Source organism: Bufo bufo, chromosome 8 (genome assembly GCF_905171765.1).
Source record: "Bufo bufo chromosome 8, aBufBuf1.1, whole genome shotgun sequence".
NCBI classification, from domain to species: Eukaryota; Metazoa; Chordata; class Amphibia; order Anura; family Bufonidae; genus Bufo; species Bufo bufo.
This window is the reverse complement of record NC_053396.1, coordinates 200117394-200144709: the sequence shown is the minus strand read 5'-3', so window position 1 is coordinate 200144709 and position 27316 is coordinate 200117394. Positions and strand designations below refer to the sequence as shown.

General features: G+C 43.7%; 1 protein-coding gene across 1 annotated transcript; it reads left to right on the top strand.

Moving 5' to 3' along the window:
- The first annotated feature begins 9128 nt into the window (after positions 1-9128).
- PPP1R18 (protein phosphatase 1 regulatory subunit 18) lies at positions 9129-25923 on the top strand. Its single transcript, XM_040442583.1, has 4 exons — positions 9129-9822; positions 12031-13417; positions 23417-23609; positions 23711-25923. The coding sequence occupies exons 2-4, from the start codon at positions 12167-12169 to the stop codon at positions 23728-23730; spliced, it is 1464 nt and encodes a 487-aa protein (XP_040298517.1). The 5' UTR covers positions 9129-9822; positions 12031-12166; the 3' UTR covers positions 23731-25923.
- The last annotated feature ends 1393 nt before the right edge of the window (positions 25924-27316 follow it).

The following is a 27316-nucleotide window of genomic DNA, read 5'->3' as shown; positions in this document are numbered from 1 at the left end:
AGTAGGAAAGTGGAAAAAAATTCCAAATGGGGTAGAATTGGGAAAAAGCGCAATTCTGATAAAGGATTTAGTTTTTTTTACACTGTACATTATGCGGTAAAATTGACCCGTTATCTTCATTCTCCAGGTCAGTACGGTTACAACGATACCACACTTGTATAATTTTTCTTGCATTTTAATACTGAAAATAATTAAAACCTTTGAGGAAAAAAATGAATTTATAACCATATTCTGACCCCTATAACTTTCTGTAGCTATGTGTACGGGGCTGTGTGAGGGCTCATTTTTTGCGGGACGATCTGTTCTTTTCAGTGATACCAATTTGAAGTGTGTGACTTTTTGATCACGTTTTATAAAAAAATTGGGGTAGTTTTTCCCCCCGTTACACCATTTGCCATATGCCAATAATATTGTTAGATTTTAATTGTATGGGCATTTTCGCACGCGGCGATGCCCATGATGTTTATTTATTTATTTTTGTTAAGTATTTTTATTTTAAGAAAAGGGGGGTGATTTGAACTTTTAGGTGTTTTTTTTATATATACAGTACAGACCAAAAGTTTGGACACACCTTCTCATTCAAAGAGATTTCTTTATTTTTATGACTATGAAAATTGTAGATTCACACTGAAGGCATCAAAACTATGAATTAACACATGTGGAAATATATACATAACAAACAAGTGTGAAACAACTGAAAATATGTCATATTCTAGGTTCTTCAAAGTAGCCACCTTTTGCTTTGATTACTGCTTTGAGAATAGCAGCATGTGGTAATAAGACTAGTAGAGGATCAAATGACAAATGACAGATAATGTACCTAAATGTAAGAATATGAACACATTATAAGTAAATATGTACAAAAACATTGAATTGTAATATCAGCAATGATAATGCCCTGCAAATTTGACCAGGTGAATGTAAAATACACAAATGGTGATATACCTTCCTTAACCAAATAACAGATATTCTACACCATTGTGATTTATATAACCAGTAACTGAATAATCAAAAGACGGCAAAACTTTTATTTATTTTTACTCTTTATCTTCTGTTTTTTTTTTACATACATATGTATATTATTAATATGTACCCATAATCAATGATGTAAATTGACTCGAAATGAATTGTTACTAAAATTGCCCTATTGTAATCTCCATAGTGCCTGACGAAGGCCAGATACGGCCGAAAACGTTTGCACAATAAAATCTCCTGCCGCATATCAATTGAAGAATAAATATCCTTGAAAGAAACTATTGCTGTGATCTATGTTTTTGATGACTACGGGGTTGGGAACCCTATCCACAGCAGCAAAAAGCAGAATAGCCACAAAGTTTGGTACAAAACGTAACTCAGGATCAGTAATGTAATGTATGTAAACAGTGACTGCACTCAGGATCACTACCGGATAAGTAATGTATATACACAGTGATTCCACCAGCAGAATAGTGAGTGCAGCTCTGAGGTATAATACAGGATGTAACTCAGGATCACTACAGAATAAGTAGTAATAAAAATAATCAATACTTAATAAGTAATGTATTAAATATATTATCATGCTGTAATATAAACTTTTTATTTGAATGCATATAAAACTGTAAAATGGTGTTCAAAGATGGACATTCGCTAACACCTTCTCATCCAGGGAGGAGCCGTCTCCTGAGCTCGCCGCCGCCCTCTGCTGAGTAGTGCAGTTTGTATAATGTACCAAGAACTGTAAGTAAGGGGTCATCTACTCTACTCTGGAGAGTGGTTGTCACATTTCAGGCCTACCCCACAATTCTTCAGAGGGGATACATTCCTGGGACCACCACCAATCAGCAAAATGAAGAGATTGCTGTGCCAAAGTTAAACACTGATTCTGAAGACCATTTACCATTTTACCAAGACCATTTACAATCGTCATCTGGAAGTGTCTCTATCCATTCAAGAAGCATAAAACATTTTGAATAGACCCTCATTGCATGCAGACCCAGTTCTCAGTAATAAACATGTGGTTTAGCCATATAGGTGAAATACTTCATGTGACCACCAGGGGGGGGGGGGGGGGGGAAAAAAAATGATGAATATAAATGATGGTTGCCATAAAATATTCATGTGTGTTATCTTTTTTTTCCATTTGCAGTTTTGTATGAAAAAGCTGAAAATCATCCAAGGCACTTATGTCCTCTCCTGAACTACACTTGACTGCCGGACTTATTTCCTCTGACTGTGCCTTTTTCCCACATTTCCCCTACCTTAGTTGTCTGCATGGCGAATTCATTTTTAAAGGGACAGTAACATAAAAAAATATAGATTTTCCTCTCCATTTAATAGCAAGCCATAATTCTTTTTAGACCAATCATAATAGATGTGGTAAACTTCTGATAATTCATAATTCTTTGAAAAAGCTAGCAAATTTTTGGAAATCCAGCCAATGCCAGAAGCAGAAGTGCTGTGTACTCAAATGCCAGGTATCTCATGGATCTATGTCCAAGTAAGACATGACACCAGACTATCAGATTCTTGTTGCATGCTGGATCAGGGGAAATTCTTTACCGTCTACGGAGAGCTGTTGTACACAGACTAGCATTTTATTTAGAACCTTCTTCTTGGCCAAGAATGTATGTGTTCTCAACAGGGAAAAGAGAATAAGCAACAGCTACACACTTTTGGCATCATCTTCTCTCCCTTGAGCACAAGGGAACAGACATGTCGAATTTCAGCTTCCCTTACACAATATATTATCACACTGTCTGCCTACAGCCACCACTAGAGGGCGCTCAGTGCATGGGAATTGATACAGTTACCATTGACTGCAATGGAAGCTGTAAAATAGCTTTGGACTTAGCTCCCCTTAGTGGAGGCTGCATGAAAGTGCAGAGTTTTCATGTGGGGAACTGAAGAAGGATTTTGGCACCAGGCCTCGCTGCCCTCAAGCCCAATAGCAGTTGTGTGGCCTTTTCCATGATAGGTACGCTACAAGGTTCAGACGACATTCATCTGATGTGTATTGCCAGCTTTACACTGTAGTCCGGACTATAGGTGGTGGCAGAGAGATACGGACCTTAGCAGTTCTCCTAATCTCTGGTGCATTTAAAATGATCAGTAATGCTGTCACGGCCTCGGTGTTGTGCGTGTGACACTTTGCCGTGCATGCCGGTTGCCAGGGGCAACGCATTTATGTCGGCTTGTATGTGCCTTTCTCTCCTTCTCCTGGTTCCTCCCCTGTCTGGTGCTGGAGGGGTTAAATACCTTGATGGATGCGGTCACTAGGTGCTTCTTATACCTGTTGCTTAAGGCCAGGAGTCTTACCTACCTGCCGCAGCTGCTGGACAGCACAACAGAAGACCACACAAAGGTGAACTGGAACCCATGCAAACTTACTGACATACGAACACAATGCCGGACTCAGTACGTACCGACACACATAGGAACCAGCACTTCAGCAACAGCTCACTGACTAGACTTTTGGTTCCCCCCTCCGGGAAACCGATGAGCCCCCTTCCGGAGGAACAACAAACAGGGTACGACTTGCATACCTGCCGGACATAAAACACCATGGCTGGAGTACAACTGACTCCTGACCTTAAGCCACAGGTATAAGAAGCACCTAGTGACCACATCCATCAAGGTATTTAACCCCTCCAGCACCAGACAGGGGAGGAACCGGGAGAAAGGCACATACAAGTCGACATAAATGCGTTGCCCCTGGCAACCGGCATGCACGGCAAAGTGTCACGCGCACAACACCGAGGCCGTGACAAATGCCCAATATGCTCCAACACAATCTGACTATCTGCTCAGATACATGGTCATCTTAAAAGGAATGTCCAGTTTAGAAAATCCATTTTCATATACACTTCAAGGGCATGCTGAGTTACTAGACATGGACCCTCAGTTCTGTGAGGAGCAGTTACAAAGAGCGTCTCTCACTCTGGAGGACCTATCCTGTCCTGTAATGTATGAGTATGAATGGACACTGTGCAATGCCTCCTTTCCCCTGTGGTGGCACTGCAGGGAAATCTAACACTTACTGCCGGGTTTCCCCACAGTTTAGAGCCGAATGCTGGGGGCCTCAAAAGGGGGACACTTTGATGTTTGATGATTATTAAAAGACCTAGGGATTGTCCAAACCGGAAAACCTTTTTAACCTAAAAAAAAGCTTCAATCTTTGGTTACAAATAATTATAAAGGGACCTGGGCGGGGGATCACAAGAAGATAATCTGGTCAATCTGGTCTCCATGCAAATGTGCTTGTCAAGAAGGCTGATTCAATCAGTAAACAGATCATTCAGAGGGTCAGCCGGGAGGGTAATTGAGTCAATTCAGGGGCTATATGCATGATAACGGGACAATAGCTAAAGTTTATGTAGATCTAAACACTGGTGCCTTCTCGAAGGTCTTTTCACATGGGCAGATTTCCTGCCCTTAACGACCAAGTCGATCAACGCTTGTTTAGCTGCATTTACATAGAGACTCTAGGGACGATTGTTCAGTTGATCGTTGGCCCATGTAAAAGGGTCATAGATTTAGGTGGCCAAAGATCAGCAAATATCTCACAAATATCTCATTGACCTGAACCCCCAGTTTTTCTGCAGACTAAATTTCAAAACATTTGGGCCGTACAGTAGAGTGCTTAGGATATGTTCCTAAACTCTAGCGGTCTGTTACAGCAGAGAAGCAGACTGACAGTTCACCATATTGGGCACTGCACATCCCCATTAACTATAGTGGGATCTGGCAGATTTCCGACATAAATTCTGGCTGTACAAAGTATTTTTTGTCCGGCCAAAATCCAGCATTTATGCTGGAAATCTGCCAGATCCCATTATAGTCAATGGGGATCTGGAAGTGCACAGTAGTGTCCGACTATGCCGGATACGGTTACCTCTGGCAGACTGTTGGAGTTCATAACGCATATGTGAACCTAGCCTTAGATGGCCGGTGGCGCATGTAATTCGACTTCTTTTGAAACATCCTTTGATGGCCCAGTAGAATTATTGCAAGGTGACTGTACACATTAGATGTAGGTAGGCCGAATGCTTGCTTAACCGACAGCTACTTCTTCCTATCTCCCATACACATGCACTAGACTGAGCATGCATGTGTTCTCAATAATAAGCTCCTGCCAGACACCTCTGGTCCCCTGAGAACAAAAGGATCCGGCGTGTTGAAATCCAACAGGTTGATCCTCCTCTCTCCCAACATCTGCTGGGAGGTCCCCATACACATTAGATGGTCAACAGGTCCAAGAGAAACATTGACCTAATCTGAATGCATTAAAATTTTCAAGGATCAAATAAATATTGGTGGTGACAGACAGGATCAGACTGGGGTTCCTTGGGCCTACCAAAAGAAAATTATTCTTTTGGCCCAACCCTCATATCATCAATAACGTCGTATAGGTTTTAATTCAAAGAAACAGACCCTAGTGGCAAGTAATTGGCTCCAAAGGCTGCTCCAATATTTTTTTTTCCTCCTGGTCCTTTAGGGCCTACTATCAGTTTTAGAGGTTGAGTCCACCAGGGGATTCTCTGGTACTTTGGTGGGCCAGTCCAACACTGGTGACCAATACAAATTATCATCGAAGAAAGAGGCAAAATGGATTATAGAACATGCTGCTGAGGAAGCCGGCCCGTGGAAGCATGAGAAATGGCCGCCTCCTGCAGGCACTTGTTCTACCCCACTATGTTATGGCCGTAGATTTGGAATAAAGCACATTCTTTTTCGGACTCGGTAGAGCGGTATTTCTTCTTGATAATGGACACGATAAGTCTCTTGACGATGGGAGCACCACTGCTCTGTGAGTGTCGGTGATAACCGGGACACGGTTGGGGCAGTGCTTAATAAAATATATGTGTGAAACACCCCCTGAATTACATGGGCGCCATATAATACTACTTTTCCCCTGCTACTGAGTTTTGCTCCAACTACAAAAAGGAGTTGTCTCAAGCCAAAGCCGGCTGTAAACAGAGGATAGCTTTCGGCTGGCAGTTATTATCTCTATATCCCAATTAACATGATCGCTCAACCGGACATTAATTTATGTAATGGAGTAAAGATGAAGGACCGCATACAAATACAACACCAGGGTCCTATATTCAGTTTCCCTCAGATCCAGGGCCAACCTGGCCATACACATGACATTCAAGGGGTTGTTCCACGATGAATGTAAAAAATGAAAAAACCAGACATAATATAAGACATGAAATTCTCCAACAAAGCTAGAACCAGCCGTGGACCTCACATGGATCCAGAGATCTCCCCGTTCATTGCTCTGCTAGATGTATTTGAAGCTGGCAGATCAGTGGATGTGTCCTTCTAAATGCAGCTCTCTAACAGTAGACAGGGCTGGTGGCAGTGGAAGTGAGCATGTGCGACCACCTCAGTGAGGTGGACAGAGAAGTAAGGAAAAGGACAAACAGCAGGTGGCGCCATACACATACAATGTGTTGAATAATTCAATGGCTATAGTGAATTTTTAATTACATGCAATTACAAAAGTATTCAGATCCAGGTGCTTTTAAAAAAAAATTGAATATATGTTGTCGGACAACCCCTTTAATGCCAGCCAAACCTGTTCGTTTCCGCAGGAACGGCCAATCATCTAATGTGTAGAGGGATCTTCTGAATCTCCCCTGACAGCAGATACCTAGGGGGAAAAAAGGGTAGGGCTGTTGGATTTCAGCATGCACGATCTGCCAGAGGTGTGGCAGTTTACTTCACTCAGAACACATTTGCACACTCGGACAAGCTCGGCGACACAGAGTATGTATGAGTTTGGTAGAAATTCGACAGCTATTGAAGGTGTAAGGGCACCTTTAGACATAAAGAGGACCACACACCTTGGACAGGTGCATATACCCTCATGAGGACAAAGGATCGGACGGATGTTGAAATCCTGGTTTGTAGAGTGAAACTAAATCGCACCTCCTCATTCCTATACTATTGACTACTGTATGTAATAAGCAGCATTTCTTATGATAAAACATGGCTATACAGCGGTTATATCAATCATTTGCTGTGCACTATTAGGAGGCAATTAGTATACAGTTTGATCAAAGAGCATAGGCCCACTTACCGCGACAAGGTTTCCTCCTGTCAAGTGGGAACCTACTCTAACCGTAGCGCAGTGCCGTGTGGCGATCACCGCGTCTCCACACTGCTCCAGCAGGCAATGGGATCCAGCAGCCAACCAGCCGCCCCGCTGTACAGCGGAGCCACCTAGGCCTCGGATCCCACAGCTCCACCAGCACAGCACAGAAACAACGACGGCCGCCATCCAGCGCCGCATGTGAAATCCAACATGCCTGGTTCCTACTTCATCTGTTGGGGGTTGCTGGCCAGACCACCAGACCACTCTTCTGTGTATGGGCACCTTAAAGAGGCTGTGCAACAATGAGAGAGGGGGGGGGGGGCAAACTCCCCCACTTAACCGGACCTTACTTACTTGTTTTCCGGCGCTGGCTCCCCGCTCCTTCTGGCCTGTGGCTCCCTCAATGTAGACATCCAGTTTGACATTGCTGCGGCGGAGACCAGATACCCTTGCATCTTGTGACCATTTGTCATGCCGTAAGGGGAGCCGGTTTCCACCGCGGCCAGTGATTGGCTGTAAAACGGGATGCACAGCGATATATCATAGGCCTCTTTCACAAGAACGATACGTATTAGGTCCAGATGCGTTCAGTGAAACTCGCACCATTTTGCAAGCAAGTTCAGTCAGTTTTGTCTGCGATTGCGTTAATTTTTTCATCCGCGCGGGTGCAATGCGTTTTGATGCGTTTTTCACGCGCGCGATAAAAAAATTAAGGTTTACAAACAACATCTCTTAGGGTACTTTCACACTTGTGGCGGAGTGTTCCGGCAGGCAGTTCCATCGCCAGAACTGCCTGCCGGATCTGTCAAAACGTATGCCAACTGATGGCATTTGTCAGACAGATCAGGATCCTGATCCGTCTTACAAAAGCATTGAAATGCCAGATCCGTCTTTCCAGTGTCATCCGGAAAAACGGATCCAGAACTAGCATTCCGGTTTTTTTGAATACCGGATCCGGCACTAATACATTCCTATGGAAAAAATTCAGGCAAGTGTTTCGTTTTTTTGGCCAGAGATAAAACCGTAGCATGCTGCGGTATTATCTCCGTCCTAAAACGTCAAAACGACTGAACTGAAGACATCCTGATGCATCCTGAACGGATTGCTCTCCATTCAGAATGCATGGGGATAAAACTGATCAGTTCTTTTCCGGTATTGAGCCCCTAGGACGGAACTCAGCGCCGGAAAAGAAAAACGCTAGTGTGAAAGTCCCCTTAGCAACCATCAGTAAAAAACGCATTGCATCCGCACTTGCTTGCGGATGCAATGCGTTATTCACGCAGTCCCATTAATTTTTATGTAGCCAGGGCTGCGTGAAAAACGCAGATTATAGAACATGCTGCGATTTTCACGTAACCCAGAACTGATGCGTGAAAAAAAACGCTCATGTGCACAGCCCCATTGAAATGAATGGGTCAAGATTCAGTGCGGGTGCTATGCGTTGACGTCCCGCATTACACCCGCGCGGAAAACTCGCTCGTGTGAAAGGGGCCATAGGCCTGGAGAAGAAACAGGTAAGTCATCTTCCCTTTCAGGTTGGGCCATTCTTGCACAAACCCTTGAAAGGGGTTATCCAAAGTATAAAACATGACCCTCAAATCCCGGGCCCCTCACCCGCGCCGCTCTTGATCCACGTACGGCCGCCGCTGCATCTACCCATTGTGCGAATCAAAACATCTGGTGACAGCAGCCAATAGCAGGCCGCGATGGGGGCGAGCCTCCCTAGTATGGCGGGTGACGGTAAGGAGGCTCGTCCCCGTGGCGGCCTGTATTGGCTGCTCTCCCTGTCACCAGATGTTTTGATCCACACGACGGGGGAGATGCAGCGGCGGCCATGGGGACATCAGGTTCCGGGAGAGCGGGGTGAGTATAATCTATATGAGGGGCCCGGGAATTGGGGGTCATGTTTTATACTTTGGATAACCCCTTTAATTGTTTTTTTTTTTATATATATACTTTTTCCTTGATTATCCGATAATCCAGAAGATTTAATAATTTGCTACCTATGCCAGATTAAAGGGATTGTACTGTAAAGATACATCCTCCAACAGATAGGTCTACCCAAGAAAAAAAAGGGACATTTTGGGCAGAGAAGCGCTGAGATTTGGAAGATATGAAAGCGTATCCGTGATGGCTTGAGTTTCTTAATTAGCTTTTCCATGTATATAGAACATCAGGGGAAGTCGTCATAGGAAGTGAGCAATCAGTATCGGAATGTGGTTTTTGTAATATTACCGGAGGCTTCAGCAGCCCCCCCCCCCCCCCCATTCGTTCAGCACGGCTAGGGTTAACAGGGCTGTATCCCCCCTCCTCCTTCCTTACTATCTCCACCCTCCCCCTTTACTCTCAGTATTATTCCTAGCAGTAACCTCACCCACCACCCTCTCTCTCCTTCTGTCTGGGAATCAATTTCTTCTTTCCGCACACCCTTCCCTCCCGGCTGCTTCATTTAAAGGGGAGTTTTCAGCACATTTCCTTTTGAAATTTTCTTATTTTTTTTAAACAATTCTTCCAAAAATAAAACTTGGAGTAATACCGCTGACCCGGACGGAGACCGTGCTGTGATTTTTGGGAAGGATGTTCAGCTTTCATTCCGCGATGAAAAGGAGACGCTGCTGACAGAGTCACCCTGGGGTCTCTTTCCGGGGAAATTAATTGAGGCATGATCCTACGGATATAGCGGAGCGACAACGAGGGCTTGGAAGCTTTGGGATCCAGCGGCGGAGGTGAACAGCTTGAAAGCGGTACGTATATCACTTGTGGTGTGTCCTACGTATATACATGTAATAATCCTATATAGCTTCCATAGGCCACCCTACATATGACCCAAACCCGACTTTTTACTTCTCATGCAACCAAAAATGATATAAATACTATATAAATACCAGATGATGACCAGTGATATGTCTCCCAGGACCATTACACATATATACCGCTATATACATCCGGTGACTTCTGTATGCACCGATTACTGCCGCGCTCTACAGAATTACATATAGCTCAGGTTTCGGAGATCAGCCCCCTATAGCGCCCCGTCTATATGTCACTCTGTGTGGACAGCTGCGCCTTTGTCTCTCTATTGTCTCCAGACAGGCCACAATATACTAACTATTCATCGCTGGCAGTCACATCTATTTTTGACTGAGCTTTCTGACTGGTTTGATGATGTCTCATTTGACTCTACGGTCTCTTCACCATCTCATTGTTTTGGGTCGCTATGTCTCCACCTCCAATGGTCTGTCTAGGCCCCCCCCCCCCCTAGATTTATTGCGATGTATGGTCCTACCAGTCTGGTGATCCTATTGTGTTTTCTTGATCCTTGCACTCTGCTGTCTAGTTATACTGTCTCATTGCACTGTGCTGTCTTCCTGTACGGTCTCATTGCACTGTGCTGTCTAGTTATACTGTCTCATTGCACTGTGCTGTCTTCCTGTACGGTCTCATTGTACTGTGCTGTCTAGTTATACTGTCTCATTGCACTGTGCTGTCTTCCTGTACGGTCTCATTGCACTGTGCTGTCTAGTTATACTGTCTTATTGCACTGTGCTGTCTTCCTGTACAGTCTCATTGCATTGTGCTGTCTAGTTATACTGTCTCATTGCACTGTGCTGTCTTCCTGTACGGTCTCATTGCACTGTGCTGTCTAGTTATACTGTCTCATTGCACTGTGCTGTCTTCCTGTACAGTCTCATTGCATTGTGCTGTCTAGTTATACTGTCTCATTGCACTGTGCTGTCTTCCTGTACGGTGTCATTGCACTGTGCTGTTTAGTTCCACTGTCTCATTGCTTTGTGCTGTCTAGTTCTGCTGTCTCATTGCACTGTGCTGTCTAGTTCTGCTGTCTCATTGCACTGTGCTGTTTTACCTTGTGGTCTCATTGTACTGTCCTGTCTAGCTCTGCTGTCTCATTCATTGCACTGTGAGGTCTCCCTCTACTGTCCCATTGCATTGTGCGGTCTTACATTACAGTCTCTCCTCTGCCATTGCACTGCTCTTTTCTACTCTCCTTTTAATGCACTCTCACTCTACTCTGTACTGTTTCTCTCTACCATCTCATTGCTCTCTCCGGTCTTGCTGCACGTTGCTGTCTCATTTTATGGACTTATTGTACTATGCTGTCTCATTCTACCACGCTCTCCCGCTTTAATGTCATTTGCACTGCGCTGTGTCTCTCCACTGTCTCATAGCAGTGCACTGTCCCGATCTACTGTCTCATTGCACAGTGTCACTGCACTGTCTCATTGTGCTGCTGTCACGCTCTGCTGTCTCATTGCGCTGCGCTCTGCTGTCATTGCACCGTGCTTCTTCATTTGATTGCATTGTGCAGCCTAGTCTGCCTTCCATTGTCCACTTCCACTCATTGCACTGCAATCCCATTCTCCTTTATGATTAGTCTGTTGACACTGTCGCTCCCTCCCCCTCTCTACCAGATAAAATATTTGTCTTCAGTACATACAATTTCGGAATTACAAGCTGCAAACCTTAATTTGGTGTTTACTCTTATTCCCAATGATAAATAGCTCAGTAATTACCATGGTGAAATGCATATTAACAACGCCATAGAGTGCCAGGTGTAGCTTGGGTGCCAAGTGGATGATGGATAATTACCATAGGAAGAGCTATTATTAATGCCATTCAGCTCTTCTGATTTGAATTTTAGATGAAGGTTGAATAAGACGTATTTTATATTATACGGTATGTTGCTATCATCGCACTCTTTTAGGCTCTTTTGTTCTGTACGCTACATTTTTAGAATGGTGTGGCCACCAACCTTACTGTTATTGTCCAATCATCTTTATATCCATGTCTATCTTAACTTCCTACCATTGCTGTTTGATACTACTAGTCTTCAAAGTAGTTGCTCATACCTTGTCCCTCTAACGTTCCTTTTGAGGGTTTTTTTTCAATGTTTTTCCCACCCTTAATCATAATATGGCATTGTGTTTCCTCAGGAGCATCCAACTACAACTAGTTTAGTTTTCTCCTTCCGCCATGCCTCCTTGGCAAATATTTATTATGGTGTCTGAAAAATAGCTGAAAAATTTGAGTCTACGTCCAAGCACAACACTTGGATCCATCAATACCAAAATGATGGAGGTCCCAGACTGGAAGGTCCATCTTCTAGAAAGAAAAAGAAAAGAAGAAGACGAGATGAAAAGGAGAGAGAGGGAGGAAGAGGAACGACTTGCCAAGATGCCTCCCTGGAAGAGAGAGATCATTCTGCGAAGGAAGGCCAAGGCCGGGGCCTCTATATCAGAGAACAAAATTGAGAGTGAAGGAGGAGAACAAGAGGAGAAAGTAGTTGGTGGTGAAGAAGAAGAGGAAAGAGAGAGCCGGGTCTTGAGAGAAAATATTGGACCAGTTCAAAAAAATCCATTTATCCAACAGGAGAAGCAAAGACGGATACCAGAATATTCCTGCATTAGACCAAAGTCTACCACCGAGCAAACGGTCCAACGCATTCCAAAGGTAGATGACCTAGTCAGAGAAACAAGTCTACCAAATGAGGTGAAGGAGCAAGATGCTCCATTAGAGGTGCAACAGTCTTCCTCCACTGATGTTAAAGGAAGGGTGAGCAGACTGCTTAGCCGATTTGGAGGTTCAAGGTCAGAAGACGATGGTAGTGACCCGTGTTTACAACGGGTAAATGGAGAAGGGGAAACCAAAACTGTATTGCCCATTCCTCTTGTAGTAACGCAGCCTGAAATTCAGGCCTCAAGTATTGCAAACCCCACTCCGCCTTCTCCTTCCTGCCTTCTTGCTACCACGGGAAGCCAGACTGTAACTCAGGAAACCACTCTCTACTCCTACGTCACTTCTTCCTCTTCCTGTGTTGACTCGGAGCCATCTGAGCTTTCAACTTGTGCGGCCCCTACGGTCATGAGTGGGTTCAACACCAGGAAAAGCATGACGGAAGAAGTTAGGCCTTTTCCTTTCCAGCTGCGTCCAGCATCTCCAGCCAGACAGTTAAGGCAGACTACCCAGGTTTCTCCAGTCTCGTCAAAGCCTGAAACCTTCAAAGTTAATGCTAGAAAAGCAGAAGAAGATGGGGAAACTGGGTTCAGTCCTTCCAAAGTCACTGGTAATATCCAGACCATCAAAAGAGTGACAGGAGACAGTCAAGCTGTGCAAAGAAGGAAAGGCAATACAATTACAGTCAACCCACGAAAAGTGGCCATCTGCGAGAATGGGTATGCTTCCACAGAGACTAAGTCCCCGGTCAACAAGCCCGAGTCTGGCAAGAAACGTTACCCAACAGCAGAAGAGATAGAAGTAATTGGGGGCTACTTGGATTTGCCTAAGTCCTGTCTAGCCAAGCACAGTCGGGACAAGAAGAAGGTAAACTGTGGTTTTCTCTTGTTCTTAGCACTTTCTGCATTGTAGTTTTATAGCATTACAACCTCACTTTTCTATAATATTTCTCTCACGTTATCTCGCATAACAAGAAGGTCATTATTTGCATATCTCTCCGTAAATCACATGACCAACTTCTCCTTTCTTATCCCCTTAGCTTTTAACTCAATCACAGAGCAAAGGGAGAATTTAAGTCAGCCATACACATACATACTAGTCAGCCACACACAGACATGTATATTATACTAGACTTGGCAGAGGGTAGAAAGCCCTGCCAGACTCCTCTGATGGTTGGGGGGCCTTACCTCACCAACAAGCAAGCTGAAATTTAATACGCCCAAACCTTCTAACTCCCAACACCTAACACTGGATGACATTTAGGAGGCCTCCCCACCCCCCACCCCCACCTATACATATTAGATGATTGTCTGATCCTGCTAAAATTGGAGGGTTTGGCCTACATATATCTAATGTTTTTGGGCAGGTTTATAGCTTCTAGGCACCAATGCAGAAGTTCTAATAGGGTCCTCACCCTACCATGGGCCTTTGGCTTTCCTTTTGCACCAGACATCAGGTGTGACCACTACCTCTGTACCTCCGTTAGCTCAGTCTTTTTGGTAATTTATACAGAATGGTAGAAAACCTAATTAAATTGAATAAGATGAAAATCTTTCCAATATATTCAGTCACAATTCTGTGCATTTTTTCCCACGACTGGTGAATTCTTCCAATGGGCTTCCGGTCGACCCTTTTGACTTATCACCGAGTCTGCCGTGACAGGAAAAATAGAGCTGCAAGCAACATTATTATTTTTAAAAAGTGCCAGTAATCCCGTTCTCCATTTGTCCTCCTCCACGGCCCCTACACAAGTACTCCCATCTCAATATATCTCTTCTAGAAGGTTATCGCTCATCCTCATTCCATTGGCAGGCTGGAACAAGTTGCAGGTCAATGTTTCAGCTGCAGGATACAGGCATGCTGTTATCCGAGCATTGCTCCAGCTGCATACCACATCACATTTATTTCTATATATTGCTTTTCCTCTTAATCTATGGGACATACCAGTAAGTGAAGCATTTTCGGGTGCCACTGAAAAATCCCTCAGATGAAAAACTCATCTTTGCAGCCAATGGTCCGAATGTTCATGGACAGGCTTGGATTGAGAGCAATAAGGCTATGTACAACCCTCGCAACCACATTTTTGTCTTCAGTTCCAACGCACCTAGATAAAAAAATAAAGCAACTTTGCAAATAGTCTTCATGGAAAAAAATATTATTAATAATTATATAATTATTATTAACCATTTTGTGTCTACAGCTGTATGCATTTCTAGGGTAATATACAACTAAGTCTACTTTCACACTCGCGTTTTAGCTTTCCGTTTGTGAGATCCGTTCAGGGCTCTCACAAGCGGTCCAAAGCGGATCAGTTTTCATTCTAATGCATTCTGGCACAATAGAAATCGGATCCGTCCTCTACTGACTTTCAATGGTGTTCAAGACGGATCCGTTTTGGCTATGTTACAGATAATACAACCGGATCCGTTCTGACTGGATGCAGACGATCGTATTATCTGAACGGATCCGTCCGTGAGTATGAAAGTAGCCTAACAAATCCTGTGTAGTCTGATCCTGCACTCCTACACACTATCTGCCCCCTACCAGGGTATCTACCATTTATCATTCCATGCAGGTTGAGATACCAGGGGACTGCCAGGATAACGTAGTTAGAATTAGCCCAAAGTCAAATATGTTGGTTGACAGAATGGTTCGACACCCAATGCCATAGTAGGGGCAAACAGAAGGGAATATGACTTCAAGATCAGACTACACAGAGTTTGTTTGTTGTCTGTTACTATGGTGACCAATAAGTCTGCATATGAGCTATAGACACACAACAGCTGGAAATCTTTAATAAAGACTATTTGAAAAGTGTATTTTTACATTGTAGATGCATTGAGGAAATAGAAAAATGGTTGCAAACATGTACATAGCCTTTAAAAAAGTTTCCCTCACCACATTAGGTACAGATGTCATTAATCTTTAGAATGAAGGGGTCCCTTTGAGTTTTTTACATATGTCACTCTTGACCAAAAATTGTGGTGGAACAGTAACCCTGCCATATTTATTTTGCTCTGAGTATCTTTTTATGTCACTGGAATTTGAGTGTGGTTGGCACCGGCAGATGTGGGAAAGAGGTGGTGGCTTCAGTTAGGGACTAAGATGGCTGGCAGGTGGTGGTTCAAAGGGGCAGGAAATGGCTGCTTTTGGTCGAAGGCCTGTATAATGAAGAAGTGGGGAATTTGATTGTCCTATAGGTCTTCAAGATGGACTTCACTGATTTGTTGCCAAGAACTGCTCCATGGTTTTATGGTGCAAACATTTTGACTGTAGTTTCAAAAGACCCGTTGACAGACAGGAGGACACCTGTCATCGTATGCATTCTTCTATGAAGGGAAAACATCTTCATTACAGAGGTTACTCTAGATACATGTTCCCTTTATTGTGTACATGTAAATACAGAAAGGCAATGAAACTGAACACAGGAAGTTCTTTTGGGAAGAGGTTTACAGCAGATTTACACAACATGATGTGACTTTTGTGACCCTTGAAATTAGGAACTTGCAGGACTTCTCATATAAAATTGACTAACCACCTTGACGGAAACCTCAAAATTCATAAAACTCTGTCCACCCTCAGATGAGAACTTCAAAATTCATAACATTTTGTGAATATTAAAGCCCACCATTCATTTATTTGTCTACTTACTGTCATAGCAAGTCCATTTAAGAGGCATAACATGAAGTTCCTGGGCCTCCAGGGCAAAATATTAACAACCAACCCAACTGTCAACGTGGATGCATCTAATGACTTAATTTAAAGATGACTTGGGTTGGGTCATGGCAAAAAATTGGTTGAAAACATGGAGGACCTCACATGACCGAGCACAGTACAGAAAGTGGCCAGTCACCAGAGGAAGTAGCTACTGAACAAGGGCTATCCAAACTAGACAACCTCTTTAACAGATATGTTATTGCACCCCTATAAGCACTGGCTTTTTTCTATCAGAACGCATGGAACGCATGTTCCATAGTCATGTACTGCACCTCTGATAAGATGACCAGTCAGGCAGGCAAAAGCCACTGAACAATGTCACCCATGAAGCCCTAAGTAAGAAGGATACCTACTTTTTTATAGTCTCGCAAATGGGGCCTCTTCCTGACAATTATAATGCCGGGTCAGCCATCGAGGGACTAAACAAATGTCCTGCTCAAACCTCTCCAGATGTCTACATGGCTAAGGTATGGATACATTTCCAAAGAAAATTACTGTTTATATGGACAAGTTCAGACGTAGGTCTTTGACCGGTGTAATACGGGACTCTTTCCATTAGGTATCTGCACCGTATAAATGACAAAGTAGACAAGCCCTTTAAATTTCGGAAAACATTGTTATATCCTATCCTTCTGCATTGTACCGTCTGGCCTTTAACATGTGTAGGGACTCCAAAAATTCAGCTTGCTCACCTAGCAGACCTTGAGCCGCTGCTGAGTGAGCTCTACTGTATAAGCTTCTACTGCAAAATACATGCAGTGGGCCTTAATGTTCAGCTCTCAAGTGATAGAGAATAATGAAATCATCCAGATTTTGCCTTCGGTTCATGGTGACGTGGGGGTGGACTCACAGCCGGAAGTGGAAGCAATGAGTAATAGAACGTAGAAGACAGAAAATAGGATGTAATAAGTGGGCCAAGCAGCTGCTGAATGTGGCTGTAAATGGTCCAACTGCAGGACAACTTCTCCAGATAGAGGCCTTGAAGGAATTCCCACCCCATATGCTCTTTATTCTGGACGCAGCACTTAAAGGGGTATCAGCCTGAAGCATTTATCACCCATTCACGGGATAGGTGATAAATGCTAGACAGGTGGGTGCCCTAGCAGTCAGAGCCCTACTGATCCAGCAGATAAATGCATCCGGCTGGAATACCCCTTTAATGCTAAAGGGGTTGTCCTGTCTGGACATTTATGTCATATCCTATCGATATGCCATGCATGTCCGACAGGTGCGGGTCCCAATCAATGGCAGGCGGTGATGGGGACGAGCCTCCCTGGTATTGCGGGTGACGCGGCTCGTCCCCCTCCCCGTTTGCCATTGGCTGCTCCCCCCGACACCGAATGTTTTGGTGCGGGGACCAGGAGCGGCGCAGTAAGCAGCGAGCAGGGTAAGTATATTCACTGTGAGGGGCCCAGCATATGGGGGATGTTTTTATAGTATTGGATAACCCCTTTAACTCAAGATCAATGGTACAAGGGTAGGACTGATTATAATACTGTCTGAGCCTATGCAAAACTGATGCTTGGATGTATCACTAATTCAGGGTCCAGGGTGAAGCATGACACTGGGATTCGCCGTTTCCCATGGGACTGGATGACTATCTAATGTGCATGCCGAGCTGAGCATGCATGTGTACGGAGAGTAGGAAGGAATAGCTGTGGGCCAGATGCACGTTCAGCTGACCGCTATCTAAAGTGCATCACCAGCTTTAGTTACTGGAGCTATGTTATAAAGAAGACCTATCACCTCTTTAGTAAATCCTTGCATCCCCCATAAAATAGTGATTTATGGTCTCCGCCGTGTGTCATCCCTCTGTTGTTCCTTCTGGACATGCATGAATAAATTGGGTGTTACCAATACAACATACCCTATTGACAAAGAGAGTGGTAACACCCATCGGTCAATTTATTTGTACATTTCACGTTTCCAGGAGGCATAACAGAGGAATACGTCATCTCATTTACCAAATTTATCAGTCAATGGAATGCCATGGGAGATTTGCCTATTATTCGAATACGTAAAAAATGCTCTAGATGGCTACTGGCTGCAGACTTCACAGCAGTTCGGGCCGACCGCAGTGTATTTTATTGAGACCGTCCCCTTCCCCTTTTCCGTGAATGAAACGTCACGCTGTCTGTTCACAGCCTTCTGCCATCCTGCAATACCTCGCCATTTTAATACTTGTTCTGCACCATTACCACCAGAGCCTTCGCCTGCACCAACTTCCTACTTCACTGACGTCTTTCAGGCCATAGTCTTTGTGCACTTCCTGGCCCGAACTATTGGGCAATCAGCCCATCTGCTAGTAGTTCTTAGGTTTCACGTGTTTGTCCACCAGTCATTCAGCTTTCATGTAACTGGTCACACATCTGCTAGAGGGCACACATTCTTCAGAAGCTGTGAAATCTGCAGACTTGCTGCTGGTCACACCTCTCATGGTCAACTTCTGATGGTCTTTATTCACCAGTGCAAACAAAAACTAATGTCGCCCAAATTGTCCCAGCCACATATGTTAGAAGAATGTCAGCAGAACCCACCGATTTTGGTGGGACCGGCCGGCCACCTTGTGCATATGCAGATGTCTGGACTGTCCCCCGATGGCAGATATCAGGAGAGAGAAAATTCGGGCATGTTACATTTCAACATGTTGGTTCCTTTTTCGCCAGGTTTCACCCAGACAAAAACCGATGCGTGCACCATTTTTTGTCTGGCCGAAACCCAGTGCTCATGCCAGACACTGGGCACATCCCCTTATAGTCAATAGGGTGCATGGCAGTAACTGGCTAGACTTGAATAGGAGGCTGTTCCTCTGCCAGATAACTTTACCGCAGAGGTGAAACTAGCCTAAGCCACCAGCTGTCCCTCTTCCTTTTTTGAGAACATATGCACACTCTGCTGGGCCAAGCGTGCATGTATTTGAGGTGATCGGAAGGAACATCAGCCGGCTAAAATTAACGTTTTGCTAACATCTATCTAATGGTGCCCATAGCGGAAGTGAAGAACGAGCATTGGGCCGATAACTATATCATATGTATGGCCAACTTTAGGTAGATGTTGTAGCTTGTTTGACTGCTATTCCTTCCAATCCTGACATGCATGCTCAGCTGAGCATGGATGTGTCCCTCATAGGCACCTGTGACTGCAGCATTTCTCCCTTGAGACTAAAAGAATCGAGCACATCAAAATTCAACATTTTACCGTGACTAAGGACACCCCCATGTAAATCCCACCTAAATAATCGCATTACTGACCATGTCCACCCCAAATCTATCAAGGTGGCTAAGAGATCACACTGTCTGTAGTCCCTATGTCTATAGGTATATAGAAAGGAGTCCTCCGCTCATGGCCCCCTGAATAGTCATAAGAGAGAGCTACTGTAATAAACAGCCGGACTTCCATGGGTATTCGCTTGCTTTGGGGAAGGGGATAAATAATTGAAATAGAAGGATTTTGGAGTTTGGCAGGAGCCTGTGGTATCAAGAAGGAACCCAAGAGAACCTAGCAGGAACATGCAACCTCCATGCAGATGACACAGCTATTTTCAGAAGAGCTATTGAAGTGTAGGGAGATTGGCGACCATACGTGGTCACCTCTCCATTTCCTGACAGGCGCAACGATGCCCCGTTCTATAGAAAGAAGCGGGTCCCAGAGGTTGGACCTGCGTGTATTAAACATTTATAACATATCCCATGGATATGCCATAAATGTCTCAGATGGGAATACCACTTTAATACTCCGCTCGCGCTTTGAGAAGAAGGTGCCATATATAGACAACATAAAAAGATTATCAGTCTGCAGGACAGAAGCAAGCTGGAGTGTAAACATTTCCGAATACAGCGTTCGTATCACATCGGCTGACGCTTATTGATAACGTTGCACATCAGAGAACAGAATGTGACTCCGCTGTTTGCCTGACCGATCACGTCTCGCTGAACGTCACCCCCCCCCACCACCACGAAGGGATATGATAAATAAACAGTGTGTCAACGTGTTTTATGTAAGAAATTGACACGAAAAGCCCTCAAATAGTAAAACTTTATAACACACCAAGCTGTAACATAGCGGGTGTGGAGCACTGTTTCACAGATTTAACCCCTATTTAGGGATCTGGTCTCAGCTGCAGGGGAACCACCAGGCTGCTACCTCTTGAAGTAGTCTCCATTCAGTGACAACTGACCCAGGTGGGTCAAGAGACACCAGTGCATGGCACCAAAGGGAACCAGTCAGTGGACAAACCGAGGGTCAGGGCAAGCAGAGTAAATTCAATCCAATACTTTAGGCCAATGGTTCGGGGAAGGCAGCACAGGATCAGTACGATTAAAATGGCAGAGTTCAGGGCAAACAGAAAACTAGGGAACCTTCTTGTTCAGGCACACTCCCATTGTGTAAGGTGCCTTAAAATTTCCAGGGTAGTCTACCATTGGGGGCAGATTAGGACATGTGTGCTGACCCTTTAAGAGCCAAAGAACATGCGTCCTATGGAAGTAGAGAGCTGCAATCAAGGAGCAGACGAGGAACTGCATGGATCAAGAAAAAACTCTGATGGCTGTTCCACCGGAAAGGAGCAGGAAGATGCCAGGGGGCACAATCCACTGGTATAGTGAGTATTCCAGCATCCATACCTGACGGGAGCAGAAAACATCAGAATAGCAGGACCACCAGAGGCCTGTGGCAGGTAAACAGAGAAGGAGTATATAGGCAAGGATAGGTTCACATTATCATAAAGCCACCATTGGGGATTTCGTAAATCTCAACAGCAGGAACTGTGCAGCATGCAGCACTCTATTTGAAGGACATGTCACACATAAGTATATTACAAGGTTTATTACTATACTAGAAAACTATGGCAAGGAGTCATAAAGTTCTTTGCCAGTACACCAATTTTTCCCTGACCCCCACTGAAACCTCAAAAAATAAAATAAATCTGAAATTCATAATCCAGTGTTGAGTCCCAGTCTCCATCTTTGTCTGGCTGGGACCAGTCAATACTGCTGCACCTCAATATATGGCATCACCGACTCCACCATAATTTCCGGTCAATAGACTCTTTCCATAGAATGAAGCGAATTGCTCGCCATGTCCGGACTGACTACATTATCGACCGTCTTTTAGTACAAATTAACACACAATGATTTTGCACTCCTTCCAAAAATCTGAAAATCTCACTACAATTTTGAAATAAAAAAAGGTCAATTCTGAAATTGCATTGCATATGATGAATTTGTCTGGTCTAGGGCCAGGATTTCGAGCAAACCTTCCTAAAGTGCAGGTCAAGAAGATGACTAGATGAGATAATCTCAGGCCAAGCAGTTTAAGGAAGAGTTAAGGAAGAGGAGTGGCTTAGAACAGAGAATTTGAGAAGAAGGCTTATGACATCTGTGGTCACTGGGGGGAGGAGAGACAGCTGGGCGAGATAGGGAGGGGAGACCATGCAAGAGAAGGTCTGGAAATCCCCTGGGGCTGGAGAGGGAGACAGAGATTATTGATGGCCTGAGGACAATGGACAGAGGGAATAAAAGGGAAACGCAGATTGCAGAGCAGTGAGATAAACTCTTTTATTGAGTGGATGTAATAACTTGAGCATAATAAGATTATTCAGAGAGGAGGAGAACTTCTATGTGATTGAGCTCCTTCCTCTTCTTTCTTCATCATTTTCTTTATGGTCTCCTGACCTTCCATGTTACCCTCACCCTTCATGTCATGATGGATCCCAGATAGATCTCAGCTTCTCAGTCCCTTCTTGTTTCCCCCAGGTGACCCCTAATGATATAATCTTGTTAAGGCCACAGCCAATTAAGAGATTAGCATAGTTAACCCCTTCCTGGCAGGCCTGTAATCAAGGTGACATATAGGTAGCCAATGCTTAGCATGTGATTTGGCTTACGGACAATTATTACTGTTGGACACGTGGATTTATGTGGTCTTTAATAATTACTACTGAAATTATAGAGTATATATTGTACAGCATCTATCACTATAGTAATTCAGTCCCTGAGGCACCATCCTAATGTACCTACTGCACACACCCGGTAGAACTGGGATGACACACCCTTAGGGAACTGATGATGTCACTAACATCCCCGAACACAGTGATACATTCCGGTGGTTGCTAAGTAATAATGTGATGTCATTCATGACATCACAGGGAGGCACGCAGAAGAGATTTCTCTGTATGCCTGTGTAGAGATTACTGTTACACAAATTTTTGCCCGTTCTACCCCTGCCAAAATTTTCACTAAACAACTGCTGTACTGGGATGACTATCCTCCATGTACAGAGGCTGCTTCTAAAGCTAAGGGAGGGGGATACACTAAAAAGTAAAATAGGGTCTTTGTTCTCTGCACCATAGCGCCATCATACATTTCATAATGTACATATATTTGACATTTTTATGCATGTGAATTACAGGATTATTTTTGAGAATAAATATATTTCACTGAGCAAACTACAGTACAGTCAAAGAAAACATGAGCAAATTAGGAAATATTGAATTTTTTTTCACATATTATGTGCCTTGTAATCATTGTAGCACATCTCATGAAAGTAAGAAAGAGATTAAGACAGCATACAAAAATTTTGGATAGGACATCTAATTAAAAATCCCACAAAACTCTTTTAAATATCGTCAAGACATTTCTTATTCTGGAGACAATGTGTCCTGTTTTCTGTTAAGGTCTTTAAGTTCTTCAGGCCAATATCTTTCTCCCTATACTCCCCGTACACATGGCCAAGCGTGCAAGGTTCGAGCATGTTAAAATTAACTCCCCGATCCTTCTCTGTCCCAACAACTGTCAACCAGGGAGAGTTGGGAGGCCTATCAGATGACTGGCCAATGCAGCCAAAATCTGCTGGTTCGTCCAACATTCACCTTATGTATATGGCTAGATTAAGATTCCTTTTACCTTCTAAAATGGTCTAGCTGGTTTGCGAGGTCTACTGAATTTTGCCGATCATTCCTACCCTACACTGATGTGTGTGGTATGTACATGTGAATCAGGGCATGGTTTTGAACCCGTCTATAAAGTAAAAAATATAATCTTTTCTCCACCCTTTGATCACTACTTTATTAGCACATCTCCAGTTCTGAGAACCTCCATAATGTAATCTCAATTCTTTCCACTAATGTCAATTCTCTCACCTCTCACTTAGATGAACATCTCCTTTCCAGAATCGGATCTAGAGAGCACCTTTGAGTATCAATCAGAGAGCTCTTTGTTGGCAGAATTCGGTCCAGCAGATGAGCCAGAGATTCAAGTCCCTCCACTTGCTCAGCCCGAGGATGACGAAGAGGAAGAAAGTGCCCCGTTGCGAAGCATCTTGAGAAGGAAAGCTCTCATAGTTGGTGAGTAATTTGACAATAACTTCACTTCATTTCTCTGTTTCTTCTACCATATAACATGGCCAAAATTAACCATAACACATCTTTATTCTGTTCTATTGTAGATGAATCCTGCAAACGTTGAGAAGAGGTCACAACGCGTTTTGGGTACTGAGCACCATGCACCTGTGGATCCTGGTATTTGAGTACCAGTGGAATTAGCCATGTTTACCAATGAAACAAGCACACGCAAACAGTCTAACAGTGGGGAAAAAAAACAGCCGTTACCGTCAAAGTCAAGAGGTAGCCCTGATCTACGAAGAGTTGCTGCTGTAGGCCAATCGAAATTTAAAATGGAGGTCATAGTGTTGTGGCTACCATTTAAACCATTGACTATTCCAGTGAAGGCCACAACCATTGATCATGGAACTAAGAGCGGCTCGTTCGTCTACATTCACCAAACCATTATTTATTGGTGAAACGATCCAAATCCCCTTCAACAGTGGATGAGTAACAATGACCTGTTCTTAGAATATATATATATATTAGCGGTGAGACTAGTTTTAGCCATATATTAGTATCATAATGTATTTAATTAGTTAATCGTGACAATGTATAGGCCCACTTTATTTAGGTTTAGGACAGAATTCACTTTAGCAGTTGTCCTAATTAGTCACATGTTAAAAATGCTGTACAGAATTAGAAAAATTTGGCTGCTGTCTTCCAAAAATGGCTCCACACCTGTCCACGGGTTGTGTCTTCCACTGACGTGAATGGGACTGAGCTGGAATTCCACACAAAACCTGTGTACAGGCGTGTTGCGCTGTATTTTGGAAGAGGGCAGCCATCTTGTTTTAATGTAAGGTCTTGACTCTTAGTGGAACAAGTTACTGTTACGAACCACTGAAACCATTACTAGTTAGAGTCCATCAGAATATTAGCATGTTCATTTTAGCTAGTTAGTCATTTAGTTAAAGTTTCCTATTGCTAAATAAGTTGCTAGAGAACGTTGAATATTACTGACGAGTTATACTATAGTCTATGGTACTAGTATTAACCCGTATTATTCCATTGGAAGGTCAAGAATTCTTAACAAATGGCCTCTGTAGAAAGGACTCCCGTTGACTCAGGATTGTTACAGTTCTCGACGAGGACACACTGGTTCAGACTTAACTCAAACGGCTAGTTTTTATTACCGGCAAGTATTTCTTTAAACTGCTTTTTTTGGTTGTTTTGTATTTTTTTTTACTATATTTTTTTAATATTTTTGTATTTTTTTATACAAGGAAATGTTCATAAACAAGCGTTCACTATCCAGGCTTTAAGATTTCCTATATACATGAGTGCCAAGCCTCCTTCTTAGCAAAAATGAGGGAGGAGTCATACAAAAAAGAGACCCTTAGATTGTCCAGCCACTTTGAATGTCGCCATATTTAATTTTATTTTTTCTTACCTATTATTTTTATTAGTATTGGTGGGGAAATACGTCCATGTTTGTGACTCAAAGGAGTCGGCGCCCTATACGGTTGCCATTCTGTCGACGATCTGGCATCATCGGGATGAGAGATAATTTCTATTATCTCAATATGGCTGCCACCACTGTGTATGGGTTTACCGGCCCGCTTTCCATTTGACATCATAGTATTCCAGCAGAGGCGAATCTGCTTCAATAATGCACTGTGTTTTGCACTTAATTTTGAATATTTTATTATAAATGTATGTATGTTTTCTCCTTGTATTTTTGGATGGATGTAAAATCATGACTGGGATTTTGAAAGTACATACTGTAAAATATACCATGAAGCGTATGATTCCAACAATGGCCTTGTCTTGATTCTTCTGTATTCTTATCATGCATGGCATGGTCATTAATCCTCATATGATTGTATGAAGATCTGCTTCATAGCATTAGAGGGTCCTGAGGGGTCTCTTCAGACAAGTTGATTACTAGGGGCCCACTGTTTGGATCCTTTGGAAGGGCGTCCATTGCAATGAATATGTGTATAAAGCCTGCTGTCTTCCAAAGGTCTTGGGTTTAGATAGTAGGAAGGATATCCCCAGAAGGGTAAGTCCAACAACTCCAGGCAAATTAATTCTTCAGATTTGAGTTTGACCAACTTACTAACTGCCCGTCATGAAGATACATTCTACAAATGGCTTTAATGTGTTTTTGGTGGTCTTCCAGTAAATCAAAGTCAATAATGGGAATTAATTTCTATGGACAGCCAGACAACAAGGTATGAATATCATTATTTAACCACTTAAAGAGATTATACAAACTATAAAGCATGCCCCCCAATGCCCGGGCCCCTTATGTAGGTTATATTTAACCTGCTCCCCCGCAATGCTAGGGAAGCTCGTCCTCATCGCGGCCTGCTATTGGCTGCTCCCCCCCATCGCCGGATGTTTTGATCCGTGTGATGGGGAGATGCAGCGGCGGCCATGCGGGGATCAGGAGCGGCAGGGGTCGCGGGGTAAGTATAACCTTTATGAAGGGCCCGGGCATTGGGGGGCATGTTTAATAGTTTGGATAACCACTTTAAAGTGTTTTTCAAAGACTTTTATATTGATAGCCGATTTTTACACATTTTTATTCTTTTTCTTTTTTTTTTTTTTGCAATAAATAAATTTAAAAATTTAAATTTTAATGGCCTCTGTGGTGACGTGTCCTAATCAGTACATGACCCAGAATTGACATGAAGTTTGGGCACGGCCGACTGGGAAGTTAAAGTGGCCCTGGAGAAAAACCTAAAAGTGGCCCCAAGTTGTAGGTGAGTCCATACTGGGAGAAGACAGGGCCAACACAAGCCACAAGTAGGCAGGGACAACAGAGCGGGCCAGCCATACCGTAGCGCAACACAAAAAATCACGCCAGCAGAACCAAATACTACAATGCAGCATAAAATACTGCCGGGTCACCATATTGAAGATGGGGGACACAGTGACATGATGCAAGAAGGGCACGTCACCGCCGCGGCATGCTATTGGCTTCAACCCCTCCGACAACAGATGTTGATTTCTGCAGACAGGGGAGATGCAAAGACGGCAGTGGAGCAATCCTGGAGGAAAGCAGTGTTGTATTTGCAGTGTAAATCTCGCGCCGTTCAGTATTCGGCGCAGGCGCAGTGAGGAAGCCGGCAGCCACCGAGCGTCCTTCCCTATTATAAAAGTTCGTTTTTCTCAATAAAGGCTTTAGGCAGTGTTATAGTTGTGTTCAGCTGACATTGGCACATGGCTCATGTCAGCCAGCTTAATACCTATTTTTCAGGTGACAGAAACCCTTTAAGCGTGATCATCACACTATTAAGAGATTTGTGGCTGATTCAGAGCATAGACGGGTTCATGCAGATAAAAAAGGCACATTGAGGAAGATTTCTGCCAGATCCATGCATCGGATCAAGAGAGCAGCTGCTAAAATACCATTACATAGCAGCAAACCGATAATTGAAGCTGCTGGTGCCTCTGGAGTCTCACGGACATCAAGGGTGTAGAGTCCCCCAGAGTCTTGCAACTGTGCACAAACCTTCTATTCGGCCACCACTAACCAATGCTCACAAGCAGAAACGGCTGCATTGGGCAGAAAAATACATAAAGACTAATTTTCAAACAGTCCTGTTCACTGATGAGTGCCTGCAACCCTGGATGGTCCAGATGGATGGAGTAGTGGATGGTTGGTGAACGGCCACCCTGTTCCAACAAAGCTGCGACATCAGCAAGGCGGTGGTGGAGTC

Excerpts from the sequence above, each read along its gene's own strand:
- PPP1R18 (XM_040442583.1), top strand. The coding sequence starts at position 12,167 with ATGATGGAGGTCCCAGACTGGAAGGTCCATCTTCTAGAAAGAAAAAGA. Across the intron at positions 13,418-23,416 it reads ACAGTCGGGACAAGAAGAAG|ATGAACATCTCCTTTCCAGA; the intron begins GTAAACTGTGGT and ends CCTCTCACTTAG. Across the intron at positions 23,610-23,710 it reads AAGGAAAGCTCTCATAGTTG|ATGAATCCTGCAAACGTTGA; the intron begins GTGAGTAATTTG and ends GTTCTATTGTAG.